The sequence below is a fragment of the Leptonychotes weddellii genome, chromosome 15, assembly GCF_054177405.1.
Source record: "Leptonychotes weddellii isolate Sample4059 chromosome 15, ASM5417740v2, whole genome shotgun sequence".
NCBI classification, from domain to species: Eukaryota; Metazoa; Chordata; class Mammalia; order Carnivora; family Phocidae; genus Leptonychotes; species Leptonychotes weddellii.
Window position 1 is genome coordinate 17965797 of NC_138383.1, and position 20884 is coordinate 17986680.

Below are 20884 nucleotides of genomic sequence, written 5' to 3' on the forward strand. Positions count from 1 at the left end.
GGTGGGAGGGATGGGGTGGCTGGGTGATGGACATTGGGGAGGGTATGTGCTATGGTGAGAGCTGTGAATTGTGTAAGACTGTTGAATCACAGATCTGTACCTCTGAAACAAATAATGCAATATATGTTAAGAAAAAAAAAAGATGATAGTAGGAGGGGAAGAATGAAGGGGGGGAAATCGGACGGGGAGACGAACCATGAGAGATGATGGACTCTGAAAAACAAACTGAGGGTTCTAGACGGGAGGGGGGTGGGAGGATGGATTAGCCTGATGATGGGTATTAAAGAGGGCACGTTCTGCATGGAGCACTGGGTGTTATGCACAAACAATGAATCATGGAACACTACATCAAAAACTAATGATGTAATGTATGGTGATTAACATAACAATAAAAAATAAATTTGTTTCATATAAAAAATAAAAATAAAAAAAATAAAAATGAGGGCACCAAGGCTGGAATAAGGGCTTGCTGGCTTTTCCTCCCCAAATCCTAACCTAACCCATATAGCTCTTTCCTGGACTCAAGGCAAATCAGGGCTCTCTTGTTCTAGAGCTCCAAACTTTTGTCCCCAAAATATTCCAATGTGGGGCTCTTGCCCTTCTCATCCCCTAAGCCTAGTGGCCATGGAAAGAGTGCTTACCACATCCTTCCTCCAAAAAGCTGTTTTTCCTGGTCACTGGATCCAAAGCAGGGAGGATATTTTTAGGGGTAATCCTAAGACCAAAGGAAATAATACTCCTCCCTCTGATTTTTTTTTTTTTTAAATAAAGTCTGACTATTGTAAAGGTCAAAATCAAAAAGGGATGCAATGGCACAGAGTAAGCAACTGATAGAGAGAAGTGAGAGGATATTGTTGCTAGGCAACCAACCTCAGAGATGAGTAGTGGTTTATTCCATTTCATTGAAGCATACCATTGTGAATATTTCATTATTCTGCCATTACAGATTTTTTGAGCTGGAAGATGCTTCAGAGATAATCAACTTCAGCTCCTTCATTCTATAGCTGGGGAAGTGGAGGCCCAGAGAGAGGAAGTTACTTGCCTGCTGTCACTCAAGGCAGTGGGGGGTCAAAGCTGGGGCCAGAACCCAGGTGCACCCCTTCTTCTGCTACATTCTCCGCTCCCCACTTCCTCCTTCCATTCCCAGGCTCTGCAGCAGAAGTCAGTGTGGAGGTTATTCCAACAGAGGGTTAGTTCTGGCTCCTTCATTCTCTAAGGGAGATAGCTGCATGGTTCTGGCACCCGGGCCGCTGTGTGTGTGCGCGTGTGTGTACACATGTGGGTGTAATAATCAACATTCCTAAGAGTTGCTAAGGTTGGTGGCCATTAGCTGCTCAGCCTCCTAGTACTGAAGCAGAGGCAATGACCAATGACAGTGGACCAGTGACAGTGGGAGAGGAGGGGTACAGAAGGTAAGGCATAGAGCTCCCTGGTCAGTATGGGTATCCCCTAGCATGGACTCTGCATCTGGCTATGAGAGGACCATGTGGCTTTCTCCTCGGCCTCCCTGCCACTCCCCCCTTCTCCTTGTACTCCACAGGGCAGACTGGCATCTGTTACTTGTGTTTTTGTGGCTGCAGACTTTTACCCACTACTGCTGTCACTGGAGTCTGGTAGTGCCCCTAACTGTCCCTCTCCCTGACTTCTCATGATGGTCCAAAGCAAGAGTGGCAACTCAGCCCCTCAGGAGGGAGAATGGGAGCTGCTGCTAGGTCTTCCAGGATGCAGGCCCACCTGTCATAAAAAGAGCTTGGTTTTTGTTCCTGATTTCTCTGTGCATCTTGGTATCTGATATCCCAGGCGTGGGGAGGGGTGGCAAGGGGGGCAAGAGGTGGGGACATGGCCAAAGGGAAACAGCCAGGATGTCCCTCTTCCATGCCTCTCCCTCTCCTTATCCGGGGCGGCACCCAGTGCCCACCCTGCCCCGGGGAAATAATGAGAAATGGGATCAGCCGCATAGGACTCTGAAGACAGTGGAGTTGTTGGCCTACTCGCCTTCTTTTTCACTCATCAGAGCCTTCCCAGCTAGAGTCAATAACTGACCTCTTAGAGAGCTCCTTCTCCATCCCTGAAAGCCTCTTATTCCCTCCAGCCCTCAATAGTATCATCCCATGACTGGCTGGGTAGGGATAGAAGGCAGGAGGCTAAGGATGGGAGTGGGGAAGATTCTAGAGGGAAGAAGAGAGGGGCTCTGTTTAAATTGTTTATTAAACATGGGCCTGGGCCTGGGTTTGTCCCACTTTCAACCGCAGGGCCCTCTTGATGAAGCATATAAAATATGGTTCCTTTCCAGCCTGATACATACCGTACTCCCTTCCCCCTACTCACCAACTCCAATTCTGCATGCCCACTAAGGCCTCTTTCTCTCAACCCCATCTGCACCTATCTCAAGCCCCATGTAAACCCCTTTTCCTCATCTTAGCCCAAGAAGAAGCTGAAAGCACCCTCTGACCTGGCCACACCCAAGATCGTGCCTTTTGACCTTCTGCCTGAGACTGAGCCCTTTGATCTGAAGCCTGAGACAGTGCCTGAGCTCCCACCTTTTGACCAGACACCTAGGACACTGCCCTATTACCCAGAGCCTGTGCCTCTGCCCACCCCAGAGAAGCCGACGGCCGGTGGGGGCGCTTAGGGTCTCCTGGGTGACGCAGGGCTGTGGGCATGGGCTATCACTGCTTAGTGGTGGTCAGTGTCGGGATGGCAGGCCTCTTCCAAGTGGGTGGTGGGTATTATGAAAACACTCTGGCATTATGCAGAGTTCAGGCAAATGTGATGTGTGTAATGGGGTGGGAGGTGAAAGGACGGGGCCCTCCCCTACCTCTCGGTTTCTGTCTTAATAGTAGACGCTCCAAACTCCATACTGGAGCTGCACCCCGTGCTGCCCTGCATGAAACTGCATGAAACTGTGCCATGGCATCTGAGTCTCCTTCCCGTTCCCCTTCTGACTCCTCCTCAGGGACAGGCCAGTTTGGCTCAAAGCTTCTTTGGAGAGGGCCCTCATGAGGCCCAGGCCTGGGGTCTGTTCTGTGCCCTGTCCACCCCTTCCCTGTAGCTGAAGAAAACATTTACACTTATTTTTTCCATTTTTTTTTAGAAAATGTTTTGCAAAGGGATCCCTTATGTTTGCCAGATCCTGCCTTGGGCGGGGCACCCAAAAGCTGCCAACTCAGAGAGGCCAGAAGGGGGGACATTTTAGCTGGCTCTGGCTTGGATCCTCTGGCTTCCCTATAGCACAAAAAGGTTTCCTCAACTTTTTTCTTTTTTTTCCATAATCATCCCCCTAAGGAGTCCTTTTAGATGTTTTTTCCCCCTAACTTTCCCCTCCTCCATGAAATTTTGATACTACAGATATACTATGTCTATCTGTGTATGTACTGGGACTCTTTGAGCACTACAAACTATTGCAATATCTAAAATCACCTCTCCTCTCAAGAATTTCCACCCTCTTGGGAGCAACATTAACCCTGTTGAGAATCCTACTCTAGCAGAAAGGACCCTCTGCCTTCATTGTCTCTCACCCCTTGTCTTGGCAATCTAAAGTAATGATCCTGAGTTTTTATGACTTTCCCTCTTTTCTCCTCTCCCCAAGGACCCTTTTCTAACATATTCTCTGAGCAGATCCTGGGTCTCTGAATGCCCTCTCCAAAGTCTTCTCTGGCTATTCTCAGGTAGTAGTTGGCGACAGAGCTCTAAGTCAAGAGAGGCTCCTGGGGTGCCTGGCTGCCTCAGTCGGTAGACAATGTGACTCCTGATCTCGGGGTCATGAGTTTGAGCCCCACCTTTGTTAAAGAACTTACTTTAAAAAAAAAAAAAGGAAAGAAAGGCTCCTACTTAGAGTCATATGACATTTTCCCTTCTCCCTGACAAATGTGAAGTGCCTGGCCAAGGACTAGGCACATAGTAGGTGCTCGATTAAATTATAATCATATTAAAATCTTCTTCCTAGGGGCACTTGAATGGCTCAGTCGGTTAAGCGTCTGCCTTCAGCTCAGGTCATGATCCCAGGGTCCTGGGATCAAGCCCCGCATCAGGCTCTCTGCTCAGCGGAGAGCCAGCTTCTCCCTCTGCCTGCCACTCTGCCTATCTGTGCTCTCTCTCTAATTTCTCTGTCAAATAAATAAATAAAATCTTTAAAAAAAAATTAAAATAAAAAATAAAATAAAATCTTCTTCCTAGACCAGAGGATCTTCAGTTTATACAGCAGGGTTGGGCAGTGGAGTGGAAGGGGCGGGAAGCCTTCCTGGGGCTCCTGAAACTCATCTTGGACTGGTGCCTTCCTGGGTTGGAGAACTGTGTGTGCTTGGTTGGGGGGGCAGGGGAAGCTGTGCATGCTTTTGCTCAGACCTGGTCATTAAAGGTAACTCTGGAAACCAAGCCTGTTGGGAGTGGTGGTTTTGTTTAATAAAAACATGAAAACAGAACAAGCAGAGCCCTCCCTCCTTGCCACCCCCTGAGGCCTCTCCTTTGGTGTAGGAGCTCTGCCAGGGCAGTAGGGGTGGGACAAGGGTGCTTGGCCTTTGTGCCCAGGGTGGGGGGAGGTGCTTTGGAATTGTGTTGGTGGTGGTTGTAGCAACAGGGTGAATGGGGTAGGCCCAAGACAGCACTCCAAGCCTATGAGTCATAGGGGAAACCTGGCTTGGAAAGGGGGAGAAAAGAGAAAATCCATTAATGGAGGAAAAAAGCTAAAATCATAGTGGTATACCCTCTGCAGAGCCAGTCTACTGGACATTGTCCAGGGACTTAGGTGAAGTTATTTCTTCCCCCATCCCCTGACCTTCCACCAAGGCAGCTCCTCTGGTGTAAGCCATCACTCTGGCGGAAACCTACAATGAATGGGGTTAATATAGTTCCATATGCCTTTCTGGACTGGGGGAGACACCTCCAAATCCAGGAATAAACCTCCCTTCACTGGGATTGTTCCCTGATGTTGTATTTGAGAACTTTCATCAGGAATTAGGAAGATGGGATTGGCTACAAGAGGTATGCAACTCTGTCCCTAGCCCTGTTCACTTCCAAGCTCAGCTGGCAAACACTTTTAATCTAGGAAGCCAGAGGCCAGGAAAACGAGTCAGCTCAGCCTTTAGGGGGTGGGGTGGGGCAGGGCTGGGAGTGGAAGGGGGGTATCAGGGTTGCTGGGGGTGGGGCAGGGAGACAATGTTGATTTGTTTTCCAGCAGCTGGGACTGTTTCCTGACTATTCCCCGCCCATCACCCTAATCCTTCCCTAGCCCATCCACATTGTCTAAGTTTAGTGAAAGGAGGGGTTCTCCACTACCCTTTGGTGGAGCACATGTGGGGTTATAGTCAGAGAGGCTGTGAAGGAGATCAGAGCTGAAATTTTTTTGATACTGGGGCTGCAGGTAAATTCTGGGCGGAGAGGGATGAAGAAGCAGCAGAGAGTTTAAATCATGAAGAGTCCTAAAATGGTGTGTAAAAGAGAGGACTTGAGTAGCAGGCAGAAAGAAGTGACTGTAAAAAGGAAACCCAAAGGGTACAACTGGAAATAAGAAGGAATGTTAAGAGAGGTTGGGACCCTCTTACACTCAGAACAAAGAAAACAACCCCTTCAACTCCTCTGTGAGTGATAAGAAGCAGAAGGATGGACAGAATGATAGTACTAGGGGCCCCTGGGTGGCTCAGTCGTTAAGCGTCTGTCTTCAGCTCAGGTCATGGTCCCAGGGTCCTGGGATCGAGCCCCGCATCGGGCTCTCTGCTCCACGAGAGGCCTGCCTCTCCCTCTCCCCCTGCTTGTGTTCCCTCTCTTGCTGTGTCTCTCTCTGTAAAATAAATAAAATCTTAAAAAAAAAAAAAAGATGACAGTACTAAGCCAGCTATGGCAGGTGGAGACTACAAGTCCCAGCATGCCCTGAGCCCAGATCACCTTGCCTGCTGGGAGGTGTAGTTGAATAATGAGAGCTTGAGGTGGCTTGATGCCCAGCAGCGCTGGTGCCCAGTTTGGGAGAAGAGGTGGAGCCAGCATTCTGTCTTTGTCCTTGCTAATGCTATTGACAGGGAGGGAAGGAAGTTGGGAGGGGGTGTTCCTAGTTTTCAGTATAAACCAGGAAACTCTGGGGGGATGTGGATGGGAGAGAAGAGGAAAGAGGTTGGGGGCTGGGGGAGGAATTTCTGGAGCAGGTGGTGCTGAGATACCAAGTGGACAATGTGTGTGTGTGTGTTTATGAGAGGGGTCAACTCATGTTGCCTCATTTTTCTCAGATGGGACTTTTTTTTTTTTTTTACAATTCTGGGAAACAATCTTCAGAAAACCCTTTGAAAAACTACTATCGCTCATTCCTTCATCTGAAGTCCCTAGAGAGAGTCTGGACCAGAGATCTGGGTTTATGTTTATGTTCTTGGATGTGCCCCCTTTCCCTTTCTGTGCTCAGCCTCCCCTACCTTCTTGTGGGGGGTGATCCTGAGATTCTGAAATGTTGGCCCAGAGTCAGGATCTTAGAAAATCTTCCCAGAATGGAAAACAGTGCTGGTGCTAGGTACTCCCAGGGGAAGAGGGAACTGGCTCAGAGCTCCAGATCTCAGGGAATCTGGGACCACTACCCGATTCCTGGCCCCTTAAGCTCCGGTCTGGGTGAAAAAAAAAAACAATGGAAAAAGTAATCCCTCCCTTCCATTCCAAGGCTGGGAAGTCAGACCCAGAATAAATGTCCATGTTGGGGAGAAAACATACTCTTGGCTGCCAGCCAGCTTCTTCCTCTTTCCTCTCTCAGTTTCTACGTGGGGGGGAATGACCACTGCTGGAACAAATCAGTATAAGGTCAAGGGTGGGGAGCATGGGCTCAGCACAGCTCTCCTTCCCTAAGACTGGTTCTGAAATGATTAGAAGTCTGGGAAACGCACTCCCTTTATCTTGCCTTCAAGCTACCCTACCTGGGGTCGCCTGACACTAGCTGTGAGCTCACTCCCCTACCCCCACCCTTCAACGGCTTCCCAAACCCCTTTGCATTTTGGCCTGGCTAGAGCAGCGTGTGATTTAGTGCACCAGAGGGCGCTCTGCCCATTTCCAAAGTTAAATTGTGTTCCCTGCGACGCAAGGGGTAAGGAGTAGTTTAATGTAAGACATATGGATGTAGATATAGGACAGGTTTGGGGTCTGCAGAGATATTTAGTCCAAGCGCAATGGCTCTACACGCCAGTCTTCCACCGGAAGCTCGGTTCCCTCCTCGCCCTGTTTGTATAGTTACCATTCATTCAACACATATTTATTGGGCTCCCACGCGGTGCCCAGCTCAGTGCCAAGGCTCTGGGGACACACCGACGAAGGAGTCGGGCGGATGTCACGGCTACCACGCACTCCCCAGAATCACCACCATCCTGCCGCGGGTTCGCCCAGTGTCCCCGCCCAGCCCTCCGCTCTGCCCCTTACCTCTGCGCTCTGCTCTCCCTTCAGGACGAAGTGAAACTGCCGGCCAAAGTGAGCATCGGCAAGTCGCTGAAAGAGGCGGAGGCGCTGCCCGAGAAGGAGGGCGACGAGCTGGGCGAGGGTGAGCGGCCGGAGGAGGACGCGGCCGCGCTCGAGCTGTCGTCCGACGAGGCGGTGGAGGTGGAGGAGGTCATCGAGGAGTCGCGCGCCGAGCGCATCAAGCGCAGCGGCCTGCGGCGCGTGGACGACTTCAAGAAGGCCTTCTCCAAGGAGAAGATGGAGAAGACCAAGGTGCGCACCCGCGAAAACCTGGAGAAGACCCGCCTCAAGACTAAAGAGAACCTGGAGAAGACGCGGCACACGCTCGAGAAGCGCATGAACAAGCTGGGCACGCGCCTCGTCCCCGCCGAGCGGCGCGAGAAGCTCAAGACCTCGCGAGACAAGCTGCGCAAGTCCTTCACGCCCGACCACGTGGTCTACGCGCGCTCCAAGACGGCGGTCTACAAGGTGCCGCCCTTCACCTTCCACGTCAAGAAGATCCGCGAGGGCGAGGTGGAGGTGCTGAAGGCCACCGAGATGGTGGAGGTGGGCGCCGACGACGACGAGGGCGGTGCGGAGCGCGGCGAGGCGGCCGACCTGCTGCGCGGGAGCAGCCCCGACGTGCACACGCTGCTGGAGATCACTGAGGAGTCGGATGCCGTGCTGGTGGACAAGAGCGACAGCGACTGAGCGGATGCGGGGCTCTGCCCGGGAGGCCGCGCCACCCTGCCCCGCCTCTCCCTGCCCCCTCCCCATGCCCTTCCCTCTGGAACTTTCTCTTTCGCATTCTCTCTCGGCCCCACGCAGGCTGAGATGTTTCTAAATTGACAACACCGCCCCTCAAGGAGCACCCCTCCAAGTCTTACAGCTGTTAAAATGGGAGGGGGAGGCAGCCTCCACCATGGATAGCCCCAATTTGGGCATAGTCTGGGTGGGAATGGAGAGGGGGAGTGATCCGTGTCCTGGTCGTCCAAGTCAGGGATCTTAAAGGAAATTGCTGTCATTTCCATGGTTGCCCCACCCCACTTTGGGGTAGGCTGCCTTCCCCCCAACCTCCACCTCACACTCGTACCCAGCTGCTGTCATTCCTGTTCACTGAGCTCTTCTTTCTCATCCTGGTCCCTAGAGGCTTCAAAGCCAAAATTACCATAAAAGGAAAGAGGTAATCCTGAAGGGGACCCTTGCCCACACGTGAGGCCCCATACTGGAAGAACTTGAAAGCAACTTTTGGGAGAACTGGGGCAGTTGGGGGAAGAGGGCAGAGTGAGCCGTGACCCTGGAATGAGAGTCTAGCACGGATTGTATCTGTAAATGGTCTCAACAAGGAAGGCTGTAGCCAAGCAGAGCCCTGGGGAAGGAGCAGGTGGTGTAGGGAACACTTAACATGTTTATGCATCTGCAACAGCAGCATATGGCTATGGCTTTGGGAAGGAGAATGGGAAGTAGTAGAAAGTGGAAATGAGTGAAAAGAGGAGAATTCTAAGCAGCATGAGAAACACAGGACAAGAATCCCGTCTTAGTGGGGTCCTCAGAGGACAGCAGGACAATTTTCAGAATAAGGAGGGAGGACAGTGAGAAAGCGATGATCCAAAGAGAAGAGAAAGGTAAGCCTCGCCCTACCCCTTAACTGAGATCTGAATGGTGCCCCTTGTGGCAGCCCATTTCTTAAGTCCAGAAAATGAGGGGTCCAGAAGGGGGCAGCACCAGACTGCAGAGGGCTGGGAGGTAGGAGGGAGGCCGACTGGAAAGACAGCAAGGTGCTAATGGCCAGGCCACCATGCTGAGTGCTGGAGGAGAGATGGCGAGAGTATATGGAGCAACCCGGCCTTGGCCCACTCCTGGTAGTTTCTTCTCAAGATCCTTTTCTAGAGCTAGTATCATAAAGCTGCAAAACTTGCCGAGACCTCCTTGCCCTTGTGGGTTCCTCTCCTGAATCGTTGGGGATGACAGGGATGCTACTTCCAATCCTGCTGTCCACTGACAGGTTCTCCTCAGGACACTTCAGCCCCCCATGTTCCTCTCCAGTAAAGGCGGCTTGTCGGAAGCAAAGACAACTCCCTTCCCCTTCAAGCACAGCCCAAAGAGGAGGACTGAAGGCCTCCTCCTCCTCCCCCACCTCCTCTGCCATATCTTCCCTGCTTTGCTTTTTAGAGTTGCAGCTAATTAAGGGGTGGAGGGAGGGAGCCTGGGGACACGAACACTTTTTTATAATACAAAGCTTTGCTTCTCCCCCCTCCTTTTCTTGGTTCCTTCTCTCTTCTGAATGGTTGGAGACACTTCAGCTGAGGGAGGATGGGGATTGTGGGACAAGGTCCCTTGGTGCTGATGGGCTGAAGGGGCCTGAGTTGTGGGCAGATACAGTTTCCTGTGCGCTCCTGGGAGCCTGTCATGTTGCTGTGTCCTGGTGAGCAGCCCGACCAATAAACCTGCTTTTCTAAAAGAATCTGTGCTGGATTATGTCCTCCAAAGGCAGTTACATAGGCTGAGTTACAGAGGGCAGGAGAGAACCAGGGTGGGAAAGAGGGAGAAGACTTTGGTTTAAACCTGCCTCATGTGCCGGGGTGAGGAGTGGGAGTGGGGTGTTATTATCACCCCTATTTTAGAGGTGAAGAAACACAGAGTGACTTGTCTAAAGTCAAGTACTCAGTAAGTGGCAGAGCTGGGATTCTGAGCCAGGCAGCCTGGCTCCACAGTCTAACTGTTAAGAATCTATAACCCTCTACTGTCTAGATCACTTCCCTGCTGTCAGGGCATTAGCCCTCCAGACACACTGTTTACGCCTCCAAATCTGGAGGTTTGGAACTTCCCTCTGGAACTTTCTCTTTTGAGCTTCCTCCAAATCTGCACTTCTGAATCAGAATCAGGCCCAGAGGAGGCAGTCTGGGGAGGGGAAAAGTCAGAGACCCTGATTCAGAGAGCTAAATATCGTAAAGGATTCTGGTGCATGTCATATGTGCCAGTCATAGCCACGCAGCATGGTTAATTTTCCCCACAATCCTGGTATGGGCATATATTTAGTTGTCTGTGCAGCTTCTTTTCCCAATGAGCAAGCAGCCTGCCCGACTGTCCACAAGCTATGGATTTCCTAGAGCAATGGACTCAAGTCATCATGTGGGTTCTGCCTGGATATCAGAATCACCCTAATGAAAATAGTGTCATTTCTGGGGCTCCATGCCAGCCTTCTGCCATGACTCAAACAAGCTGAGTCCTTCCTCATGAGCCATGCATTCCCCTTCAACTCCCTTGCCACCAGCAACAAGCACAGCAGTCTGGAGTTCTAAATCTCCCAGAATGGGTTGGCTTCCCACCAAAAGAAATGAAAACTGATGCTGAAAATTCAGAGCCTGGGAGCCAGGAAACTTCCCTCCTGCCAAGAGAGGATCCTTCTTCCTCTGGGATCCGGATGTACAGCTGTGAGAAGCAGGGAATGATGTCAGGACCCCAACTGTGGAGTAACAAGGCCAACGGAAACCAGGAAAAGTCCTGGGACACCAGGCCATCATTTACTTCTCTTATCCACAAAAGACACCTGACATACACACACCCCTTTCCTTCTACAAGCCATGCCCCTCACTGGTCCACCACATTTTCAATACCAGCACAATGATTTTGCTGTGCCTTCCCTACCCAGTTTTATTCTGGGCACCACTTTTTTAAGAACAGTCCTAATTCTCTGAACAGCCACATTTCTGCTGGTCCCTGCTCCATGGCATTCCTTCTTTACATCTAAGTGCGGGGCCACAGCTTCCCCAGAATCAGAAATTACTCCTTTTCCTCTTCCCTTGCTGCTGAGGAGAGGAGAGCTCAGGCTCTGATGAGATAGTCAGCTGCCTACCAATAGGATTTGATGGCGTTCCAAGGTCCCACAGCTACAAAGCATCTTTTCCACAAACTAGTCCTGAACTTGCCCACCCATCATTAACATTATTTCCATGACAATAAACTAGGGGTATTATCTTCTCAAAGGATCCCATCAAATGTGACCTGGGATCTAAGGAAGTTCCCCTACAGCCTCAGATTGAGTTTATCAGGTCTTTAAGTGGTACCTCCAAAGCTCTAAGAGGTAACTTTCTGTTGGGGTCAGAAGCCGCAGCCAGTCTCAGACTGGTCCAGACCCTCATCTGCTCCCACCCCGAGTATTTGAACGGACTTTAGATTCTCTTTCCAATCCACTCCCCACATTATTGCCAGATAGAGATAGAAGATCTAGTGATACAGATATTTTTTAAAGAAAACATACCTTACAGTTTAAATGCCTTCCTTTGACCAAAGGGTTAAACTTAGTGACATGGCTGACAAGATCCCTTAAGAGTCTGGTCCTACCCCAGTTCTTACCTGTTCTTTAACATGCTCTTTGCAGAGTTTGCTGGCCAGAAATGGACCACACGTTTTCAAGCTTGTGGACCTTTGCTCAGGCTGCTCTCTCTCTATGGAATGGCCTCTCCTCTCCACCTCCCCTCTTAAACCAATCTTTTCCCCAGCTTTACCCCAGTCATACTATCCATTCCCTTCTCAGGGCTCCCATAGAACTTTATGTCAATAAACACTTGTTGAATGAATGAATGAATGAGTGAATGACAAGACTCTATTGTGTCATAAACTCACCTCAAACTGGTTTCGTCAGAAACAAAACAAAATGACAATCAGGGTGCCTGGGCTGGCTCAGTCGGTAGAGCACGGCTTGATCTCAGGGTTGTGAGTTCAAGCCCCACATTGGTTATAGAGATTACTTAAAAAAATAAATAAATAAATAGGGGCGCCTGGATGGCTCAGTTGGTTAAACATCCAACTCGTGATTTTGGCTCAGGTCATGATCTCATTGGTGATGGGATTGAGTCCTGTGGCACACTCAGCGGCGAGTCTGCTTGAGATTCTCTCCTTCTGCCCCTCCCCTCACTTGTGTGCATGCGTGCTCTCTCTCCTCTCTCTCTCTGTCTCTCTCTAAAATAAATAAATAAATCTTAAAAAGTGAATAAAGAAAAAAGAAGCTGAAAACAAATACAGAGGGAATTTCTGTAATCAAAAAAGTTCCTGGTAATAGGTCCAAGGGTGTCTGGATGCACATTCTGATGTAATATTATTGGGAGTTTATCTCTCCTCCTATTTTCTCTTTTCCATTGTGTTTGTTTGATTAATAATCAGATTTTCCCCCATGCATTGGCAAAGATGACCATCAATAACTATAGGCTTATGGTTTAACAGCTAAACAACTCCAGTTAAGAGGGTTTCTTTCCAAATCCTTCCAGCCAGAATCACAGATATGATGTCCATTGGCCTTGACAGGTCATGAATCTGAATCACTGTGCCTCTGACCACATCTAGGATATGTACCACTTCTAGAACCATAGAATAGAGAGTGAAGGAAGGCTGATTTCCTGAACGAAAATTGAGTTGTCAACAGAAAGAGGAGAGGATGATGAGCAGACAAAACAACAGATGTTCTTTCCCAATGATCTGTTTATGATACTGTGCTGGAAGCCAAGAGACTAAAAAGACAACCTATCTAGCTCTTGATTTGGAAAGGGTTTGCAATTAGTGGGAAAAGCAGATGTACAAAAGAGCTGAAAGAGTTGACTGTAAGGGAGGTAAAGTGAAATGCAAAGGCAGTACACTGGAGAGGGATTAATCCTGCTTGGGGAATACGGGGACATTTATAGGAGGAAGGGGGCTTCTAAGATGCACTCCTAAACCTGGGTAGGATTTCAAATAGATGTTGCTGGAGGGCTGAGATAGCATTTTACATGCTTTTTGTGTCACCAGAGCCTAATGGTGTCTCAAATATTGCAGTGGTTAATGCTTATTTAGTTGGAAATATAAGAAAAAGATGTTGGCCATAAAGGGAAAAAGGAACTTACATTGGAAGGCTGCCAAGATATCCCACAGACTCCAAGGAATCACTGAACAGCTAAGGCAGGAAGAAAGGAACCAGGGGATCTCCAGGGACTTCTGAGAGGGAGTTGATGGATAGCCCTCTCTAACATGCTGACATTAATGGAACTCAGCTCTAAGGGCTCCCAGGCTCTGTGCCTCTCAGTTTCCAATTCCAGATTCCTGGTATAGAGAATCTGATTAAGGCAGTTAACATCAGTGTTCACCCTGGATTTAATAATCTATGGCCAGGAGGACAGGATCATGTAATACAGATGTGGCTGAAAGGACCCATTCCAGTGTATGATTGCAGAGTGGGGAGAAGAGCAATTCCCAGGAAAGAAGGATTTGTTGAGAGCCAGGCAGGACCCAAGAGGTATCTATTAACATGGTAGGTACTCAATAAAGGTAATTGAATGAAAGCAGTGCTGTGGGACAGGGAAAGTTCTCCAGGCAAAGGGAACAGTGTTCAGGGGACGCCTGGGTGGCTCAGTCGGTTAAGCAGCTGCCTTCGGCTCAGGTCATGATCCCAGGGTCCTGGGATCGAGCCCCGCATCGGGCTCCCTGCTCCGCGGGAAGCCTGCTTCTCCCTCTCCCACTCCCCCTGCTTGTGTTCCCTCTCTCTCTCTCCCTCTCTCTCTCTGTCAATTAAATAAATAAATAAAATCTTAAAAAAAAAAAAAAGCAAATCCTATCATTGTCAGCCCAGATTTTTCATAAAGAGGGCCTGGGTGTGGAAGGAGGAGAATTTTTCCTTTGGGGCAGTTGAAGGGAGAGTTGCCAGAGCAGTTTTGAAAAGGGTTAGAAGTGAGTAAGAGAGAAGAGAATAAAAGAGTGGGTGGCTCAGTCACTAAGCGTCTGCCTTCAGCTCAGGTCATGATCCCAGGGTCCTGGGATTGAGTCCCACATCGGGCTCCTTGCTCAGCAGGAAGCCTGCTTCTCCCTCTCTCCCTCTGCTTGTGTTCTCTCTGTCAAATAAATAAAATCGTTAAAAAAAAAAGGGGGGGAACAGTGTGCAGAAAGGCAGAGGCAGGAAAGCTGAAGGCATGATCGAGGAACAGTTAATAGAACTATGGAATGTTGGAACTAAAAAGGGTTTTGTTTTATAGATGAGGCAACAGATGGAGTCATTTTACAGAGGAAGCTGCTGCGGACCCAGGAGAGAAAGTAATTTATCTGCACCTAATAAGACTCAGCATGAAAGAGTTGTCAGAAGAGAGGTGGTCCTTGAAGTGCTAGGAATAGATGAGTTTGCCAAGGGAGAGAATCAGGGGGAGAAGAGGATGGAATTTAGAATTAAAGGCAGGAGTGCCCACCTTTAGGAGGTTGTAGGGATTGGAAGAGGGGAGCAGCAAAGTGGGTCATGGATGGTCAGAGAGGGGGAAGGACATCCTGCTGGGTGCAGGGTACTTTCATAAACATTATCTCAGGTAATTCTGATCAGTATTGGATGTCTCTTTGCTCAGAAAAGCCCCTGCCCTTTCCCTCCAGGGCTGTGTCTCCGCTGGGTGACCATGACCCCTGCCCCTGTCCACAGCTGCCTTGTCAAGGATGGAGATCTGGTCCTTTCTGGGCCAATGAAATCCTCTCTGCCTGCAATTCAGAATTTTGAGCTCACAGCCACAGAGCCTGAACATTTTTCAGCAACAGCTTCGAGTCATAACAAAGGATAGGCATAGCTCAAATGAGATGTTCTACAAAGACTCCCTCTGGTGAGGTTCCTGAAATTGCCCTTCCCAAGGTGTGGTTGTTCAACTCTTTATTGGAATTTGGGAGAAATCTCGGTTTCCTTCCAACAAGTGTCCCCGATTTTGCAATTTAAAAAAAAATTGCATAAGATAATGATAGCTAACATCTATTGAGGGGTTGTCGTGAGCCAGATGCTGCATTGAATGCTTGGCAGGTTATCTTGTCTAATCTTCACAACAACCTATGAGGGAGGTGCTCTCATAGTTCCTGTTTCATTGAGGAGGAAACTGAGGCTCAGAGACGTCACGCAACTGGCCCAGGGTCACATTGCTGCACAGGTGTGGTGGCCGAGCTGTGGACCCTGCCAGGATCTGGCTTTTATCAGCCATGCTTCACAGTTAACTTGAGATTATCTTCTGATCAAAGACATTTTAAAGTAAACTAATCAAAGTCAGAATTATGTACTCCATTCGAAGATGTGGGTGCTGAGGCTCAGAGAGGGTAAGGAACTTGGCCAGGGCTGCGCAGTTCATTCTGTGTCAAAGCCAGGATTCAATCCCTATGTGTCTCACTTCAGCTCCATCAGCTTTGTAGTTAATGCAATGGCTTCTATTGACCGCTGCAATGGTCAAGGGAAGAAAGAATGTCTAAGAGACAAGAGGGGAGATGATTGACAGTACCACATTCTACAGCAACGTTAAATAAAATGATGAGAAGAAGACATTAGCTTTGATGAGGAGGAGATCCCTGATGGCCTTCAAGAGCACTGTCCTATGGAGAAAAAGGACAGAAGCTACCTTGGTAGAACAAGTGGGGGTAAGGACATGGGGGACTGATGGGAGGGGGGGTAACTTGAGGGTCAAGATAGGAAAGAAGGAATATCTTCAGAGACAGAAGAGAAGAATAAGTAGAGAAGGTCAGGAAGGAGAGGAGAATTGATAACTCAGAGAGGGCAAGTATGGGACCAAGAGCACTTCCACTCATTCACTAAGCATTTAATGAGCACCTACAATATGCCCAGCACCGGGGAGACAAGGGAGCAGCAAACAGGTAAGATTCATTTTCCTGGAACTGACAGATAAGAAACTTTATACAGATAAATAAAATGAGAATGATAAGAGTTCACAGGAAACAGCACATGAATATAGTGATTAACATGCTGGGAGCAACTGTCGGTGGGGGTAGTTACACAACACAGTTACACCTGCCTCTCTGAGCAGGTGAGACCAGTAGGGTGAGAAGGAACTAGCATGTGCCAAATTTGGAGAAGGAAAAAGAATGGCCTGTGCAAAGGCCCCGAGGTGGAAAACGGACTAGCTGGAATTTAGTGGGCAGGAGGGAGGTTGGTGGGATAGGCAGGGCCTTGGCAGGGATAAGAAAAAGGAGAATTGTTTTATCCTAAGCTGCATGGACAGCCATGGAAGGGACAGAATGACATGGCATGAATGATGTTTTAAGCAGCATAGGAAAAGAGCTTTGCCTTAAAAATATTGAGGAGGGAGGACTGTTCTTCAGACAGGAGGAAGGAGAGATGCTCTTTTTTATTATTTTAGTGAGGGGGAAGTTGGGCAGTCCTGGCAAGCCTTTCTGTCGCTGAGCCCCACAGGGGTCCCATCACACACACAAGTTGCCCCTTGCTCCCTTTGGTCACCACAGTGACTCATCACCCATTTGTCACCCCCAAGATTCTTCTCCACATCTCTTCTTTGCCAAGTCTTCTTGATTTAGAGTTTAACTGCTAATTTCTCCAGGGAAGAGAGAGTAAATAAAGTTTCTAGAACCTTACAAAGTCTGATCAGTCTCAGTTCCTGATCTAGCTTATAGTTCCTGAGTCTGTCTGAAATGATAAATGGAAACTTATCCTACTTACTTATTACCATGTAACAAACCACCCCAAAACTGGTTTAAGACAATGACAACATTTATTTTGCTCTTGAATTTGTAATCTGTGTAAGGCTCAGCAAAAATGATTCACCTCTGCTTCACTTGGCCTCTGTTGGGGTGGCTTGAAAGCTGGGGGCTGGATCCATCTGGGGGCTGGCTCCACTCAAGTTGACGCTTGCTGTCAGCTGAGCCTTAGCTGGACTGTTGGCCAGAACACATACATGGAGCCTCTACATATAGCTTGGGCTTCTTCAAACAGTTCTAAGGGTGAGTGTCCCAAGGGAAAGTCATGTGGAAGCTGTATCGTGTTTTATGGCCTCATCTCAGAAGTCATACAGCATCATTTCCGCTGTATTCTATTTATTAAAAGTGAGTTACCGAGGGAGTGGAATCAGACTCTACCTTTAAATGGGAGAAGTATCAAAGAATTTGCAGACATGTTTATAAACCACTACAGGCCTGAATGGGATGGACTCTTTATTCACTTGATGGGTAGAGGGTGGGCACCTCATCTTTCCCCTCTTTTTTTTTTTTTTAAAGATTTTATTTACCCATTTGAGAGAGAGAATGAGAGAGAGTACATGAGAGGGGGGAGGGTCAGAGGCAGAAGCAGGCTCCCCGCCAAGCAGGGAGCCCGATGCGGGACTCGATCCCGGGACTCCAGGATCATGACCTGAGCCGAAGGCAGTCGCTTAACTGACTGAGCCACCCAGGCGCCCTCATCTTTCCCCTCTTTTAGACTCTTCCTGGGGAATCCAAGAGGAAAATTAAGCCTGGGGATATAGTCAAAGAAGAGCAGCCATTCAGGCTCTTGAGTTAGACGTACTGGGATTTTAATCCTGGATCTGCCATTTACCAACTCTGTGTTCTTAGGTAAGTCACTTAACCTAGGGTAAGCCTCTTATTCTTCATCTGTAAAATCACAGTATCTTCCTCATGGGGTCATTGTAAGGATTAAGTGAGTTAATAGCTGGGTTTTATATATATATATGCTCAGAGCAGTGGCTAGTTCATAGTAAACACTCCACGTTAGCTATTTCTAATATGATTACTCAATATATGTTTATCAATATTTAACTCATGCTCAAGTGAGTTCTGGGATGGATGCTATATGCTGGAATTATGAAAATGAGCACGAAGGGGTTCAACCTTCCAGGAACCTACAGCTATATTCCTACAGGATTATATGTATAAAAATATAAATATATATTCATATTATATATAATAATATATAATATATAAATATAATATATCTTATATGTATCATATATAAAATAATATATATGCATATATATATTTTAAAGATTTTATTTATTTATTTGACAGAGAGAGACACAGCCAGAGAGGGAACACAAGCAGGGGGAGTGGGAGAGGGAGAAGCAGGCTTCCCACGGAGAAGGACCCTGATGCGGGGCTCGATCCCAGGACCCTGGGATCATGACCTGAGCCGAAGGCAGACGCTTAACGACTGAGCCACCCAGGCGCCCCTGTATATATATATTTTTAAGTAATCTCTACACCCAGCGTGGGGTTTGAACCCATGACTCCAAGATCAAGAGGCATATACTCCACCGACAGAGCCAGCCAGGCACCCCTGGGATGTGTTTTAAGCATGCAGGCAGAGTCCAGGCTTCAGAGTTAGCCAGACCTGATTCTCATTCTGGGTTTGTCTATAGTTTCCAGTTGTGGGAACTTGGACCCATCTTTCACTTTCTCAACCATAATTTTCTCAGTTGAAAATGAGAATTATGATAGTACCTATCTCACTGGGTATTGGTGAGGATCAAATGAGATAATCAGGGTAAAAAGCTTAGCACAATTCCTGGAGCATGGTAATTACTTAATACGTGTTAACTATTAATTTCATTTATCAGGAAGTAGACTAATTAATGGAGACATTGCAGTCCAAGGTAAAGAGTGCTATACTGGATGGGGAAACAAGCTGCTAAAGGAGTCTGGCAGGAGATTAACTTTGCCGGGAAGAATTTTGGAAAAGCCCTGAGGAGGTAATGTTGGACTGGGTTTTGAAGAATGAGTAAGAGTTTTCTGGCTGAGAATGAAGAAAGAGAAGGCATTCCAGGCGGAGGGAAGAAGATCTGCAAAGGCATAAAGAGAAGGTGTTGACATGTTTGGCTGAAGGTGATAAATTCAATGTGGGAGTTTAAGGTGTATGGTATGAAGGGAAGGAGGCTGGAAAACAGAGTTCAGGTCAAAGCATTGGCTTATGTGGGAGAAACTGTAAGCCATCTGTAAGCTGGGGGGATTCGGTAGAGTGTGGAGAAAGGCCAGTAGTGAGGCTGGAGAGAGGTTTTATAGGTGGAACAGATAGGCTCAGGGGAATATTTTATGTGTGCATGTGGGGGAGGGCAGTGAGGGAAATAATGGCCATCTGCTGAGGAGTCAAGGGAGGAGGGCGGGGTTTGAGTGGATGGAACAAAGCTATGGGACGGGGAGTCCAAAAACCTGGCTCTAAACCCACCTGGTATACCGCTGAGTATCTCCATGATCTTGAGAGTGTCACACTCTCAAGACACTTATTTTTTTTTAAGATTTTATTTATTCATTTGACACAGAGAGCACAAGCAGGGGGAGTGGCAGGCAGAGGGAGAGGGAGAAGCAGGCTCCCCGCAGAGCAGGGGGACCCCAATGTGGGACTCGATCCCAGGACCCAGGGATCATGACCTCAGCTGAAGGCAGTCGCTTACCCAATGGAGCCACCCAGGCGCCCCAGAGAGTGTCACACTATTTTAGCCTTAGTTTTCTATTGGTAAATAATATGGCTTCTATCGGCTACATATAATTATTGTGAAAAAGAAAAGAGGTAATGAGTAAGTGCTTTGTAAGCAGTAAATAACAAAACAAATATCAGAACTTATGTTATTAGGGAGGCGGTCAATTGCATGGACTAGCACAGCTAAAGCAGCGTTTAGGTGAGATGGAAGGTAAGGGTATCTGTTCTACTGTTCTGGGGTGAAGATAAACACACACACACACACACACACACACACACACACCAGATAAATACAGTAATTTCCACACTAGGACTGGGCTGGGTCTACAGGAGGGCAATGGGAAACTCAGTTCCACCACCAGTGACTTTAACAGTTGTGCTATAGATGCTTTCACCTCTCACTTGGATTTAAGATCCAAATCTGGAGTCTTTGGCTGGGCTTCAGGTATTTGGGGAACCATCAGAATTTGTGAGTAAAAGTCATGCTGTAAATTTCTTGGGCCAGAATCCACAGTCTCTAGCCGACTCTCAGAAGCATCTGTGACAACCCCCCTTCATCCCCCAAAGGTTAAGAGTCATTGAGTTTCTCACCAGAAATTGAGAAATTTCTCACCAGAAGGCGACAGATGTTCATTTTTAATTTTTGACTTTTCTAAACTACTTCATTTTTCGAAACAAGGACATGTTTCATTGAACCATGAAATGAAAAGTTTCATTGAAAAAAACTCATCAGGGGCACCTGGGTGGCTCAGTCAGTTAAGCGTCTGCTTTTGGCTTGGGTCATGATCCCAGGGTCCTGGGATCAAGCCCCAAAGGGAGCCTGCTTCTCTTTCTCCCTTTCCCTCTGCCTGCCGCTCCCCCTGCTTTTGCTCTCTCTCTCTGTCAAATAAAATCTTAAATAGAAAAGAAAAGAAAAAAAAAACTCATCGGGGTTATCTGGATGGTGCCATAAGCGCCCTGTTTAGATTTCATCCTTATACCTCTTTGTATTAAACACAATAAACACAAATATTACTAGCTGTTATTTTTAAAAACCCTGATAGTGTCAGCGCGTGAGCAAACACACACACACACACACCATTCCATTATGCAAGGTACATCCCCTATTTTGTAAGGTAAAATGTCTACATTTCCTATAAACTACTGGCTTCAATGCAGTGAAACTTGGAATCGAAGTAGACTAGACGAAGAAGAAAAAGGCAGGCAATTTCAAGTATTTCAGCTCAGACTTATAAAAATAATGTGTATATGTGTCAATCTTCACATGCGCTGCCGTCTGCCTTCTTGTGAACCCGC

General features: G+C 47.9%; 2 protein-coding genes across 3 annotated transcripts in view; both read left to right on the top strand.

Moving 5' to 3' along the window:
* The window catches only part of CAVIN1 (caveolae associated protein 1), a 14296-nt gene extending 4437 nt beyond the window's left edge, over positions 1 to 9859 (top strand). The window contains exon 2 of one of the 2 annotated variants that reach the window (XM_081804975.1): positions 2423 to 3792. In XM_081804975.1, the coding sequence (XP_081661101.1) occupies positions 2423 to 2632 (210 nt within the window). In that variant the 3' untranslated portion in view covers positions 2633 to 3792. Of the gene's footprint in view, positions 1 to 2422; positions 3793 to 7404 lie in introns of those variants that run through there. The other variant, XM_006750711.3, reaches the window with a different exon arrangement.
* Positions 1 to 20884, top strand: part of PSMC3IP (PSMC3 interacting protein) — a 180226-nt gene that overhangs the window by 113015 nt on the left and 46327 nt on the right. The gene's annotated exons all lie outside the window — the stretch shown is intronic.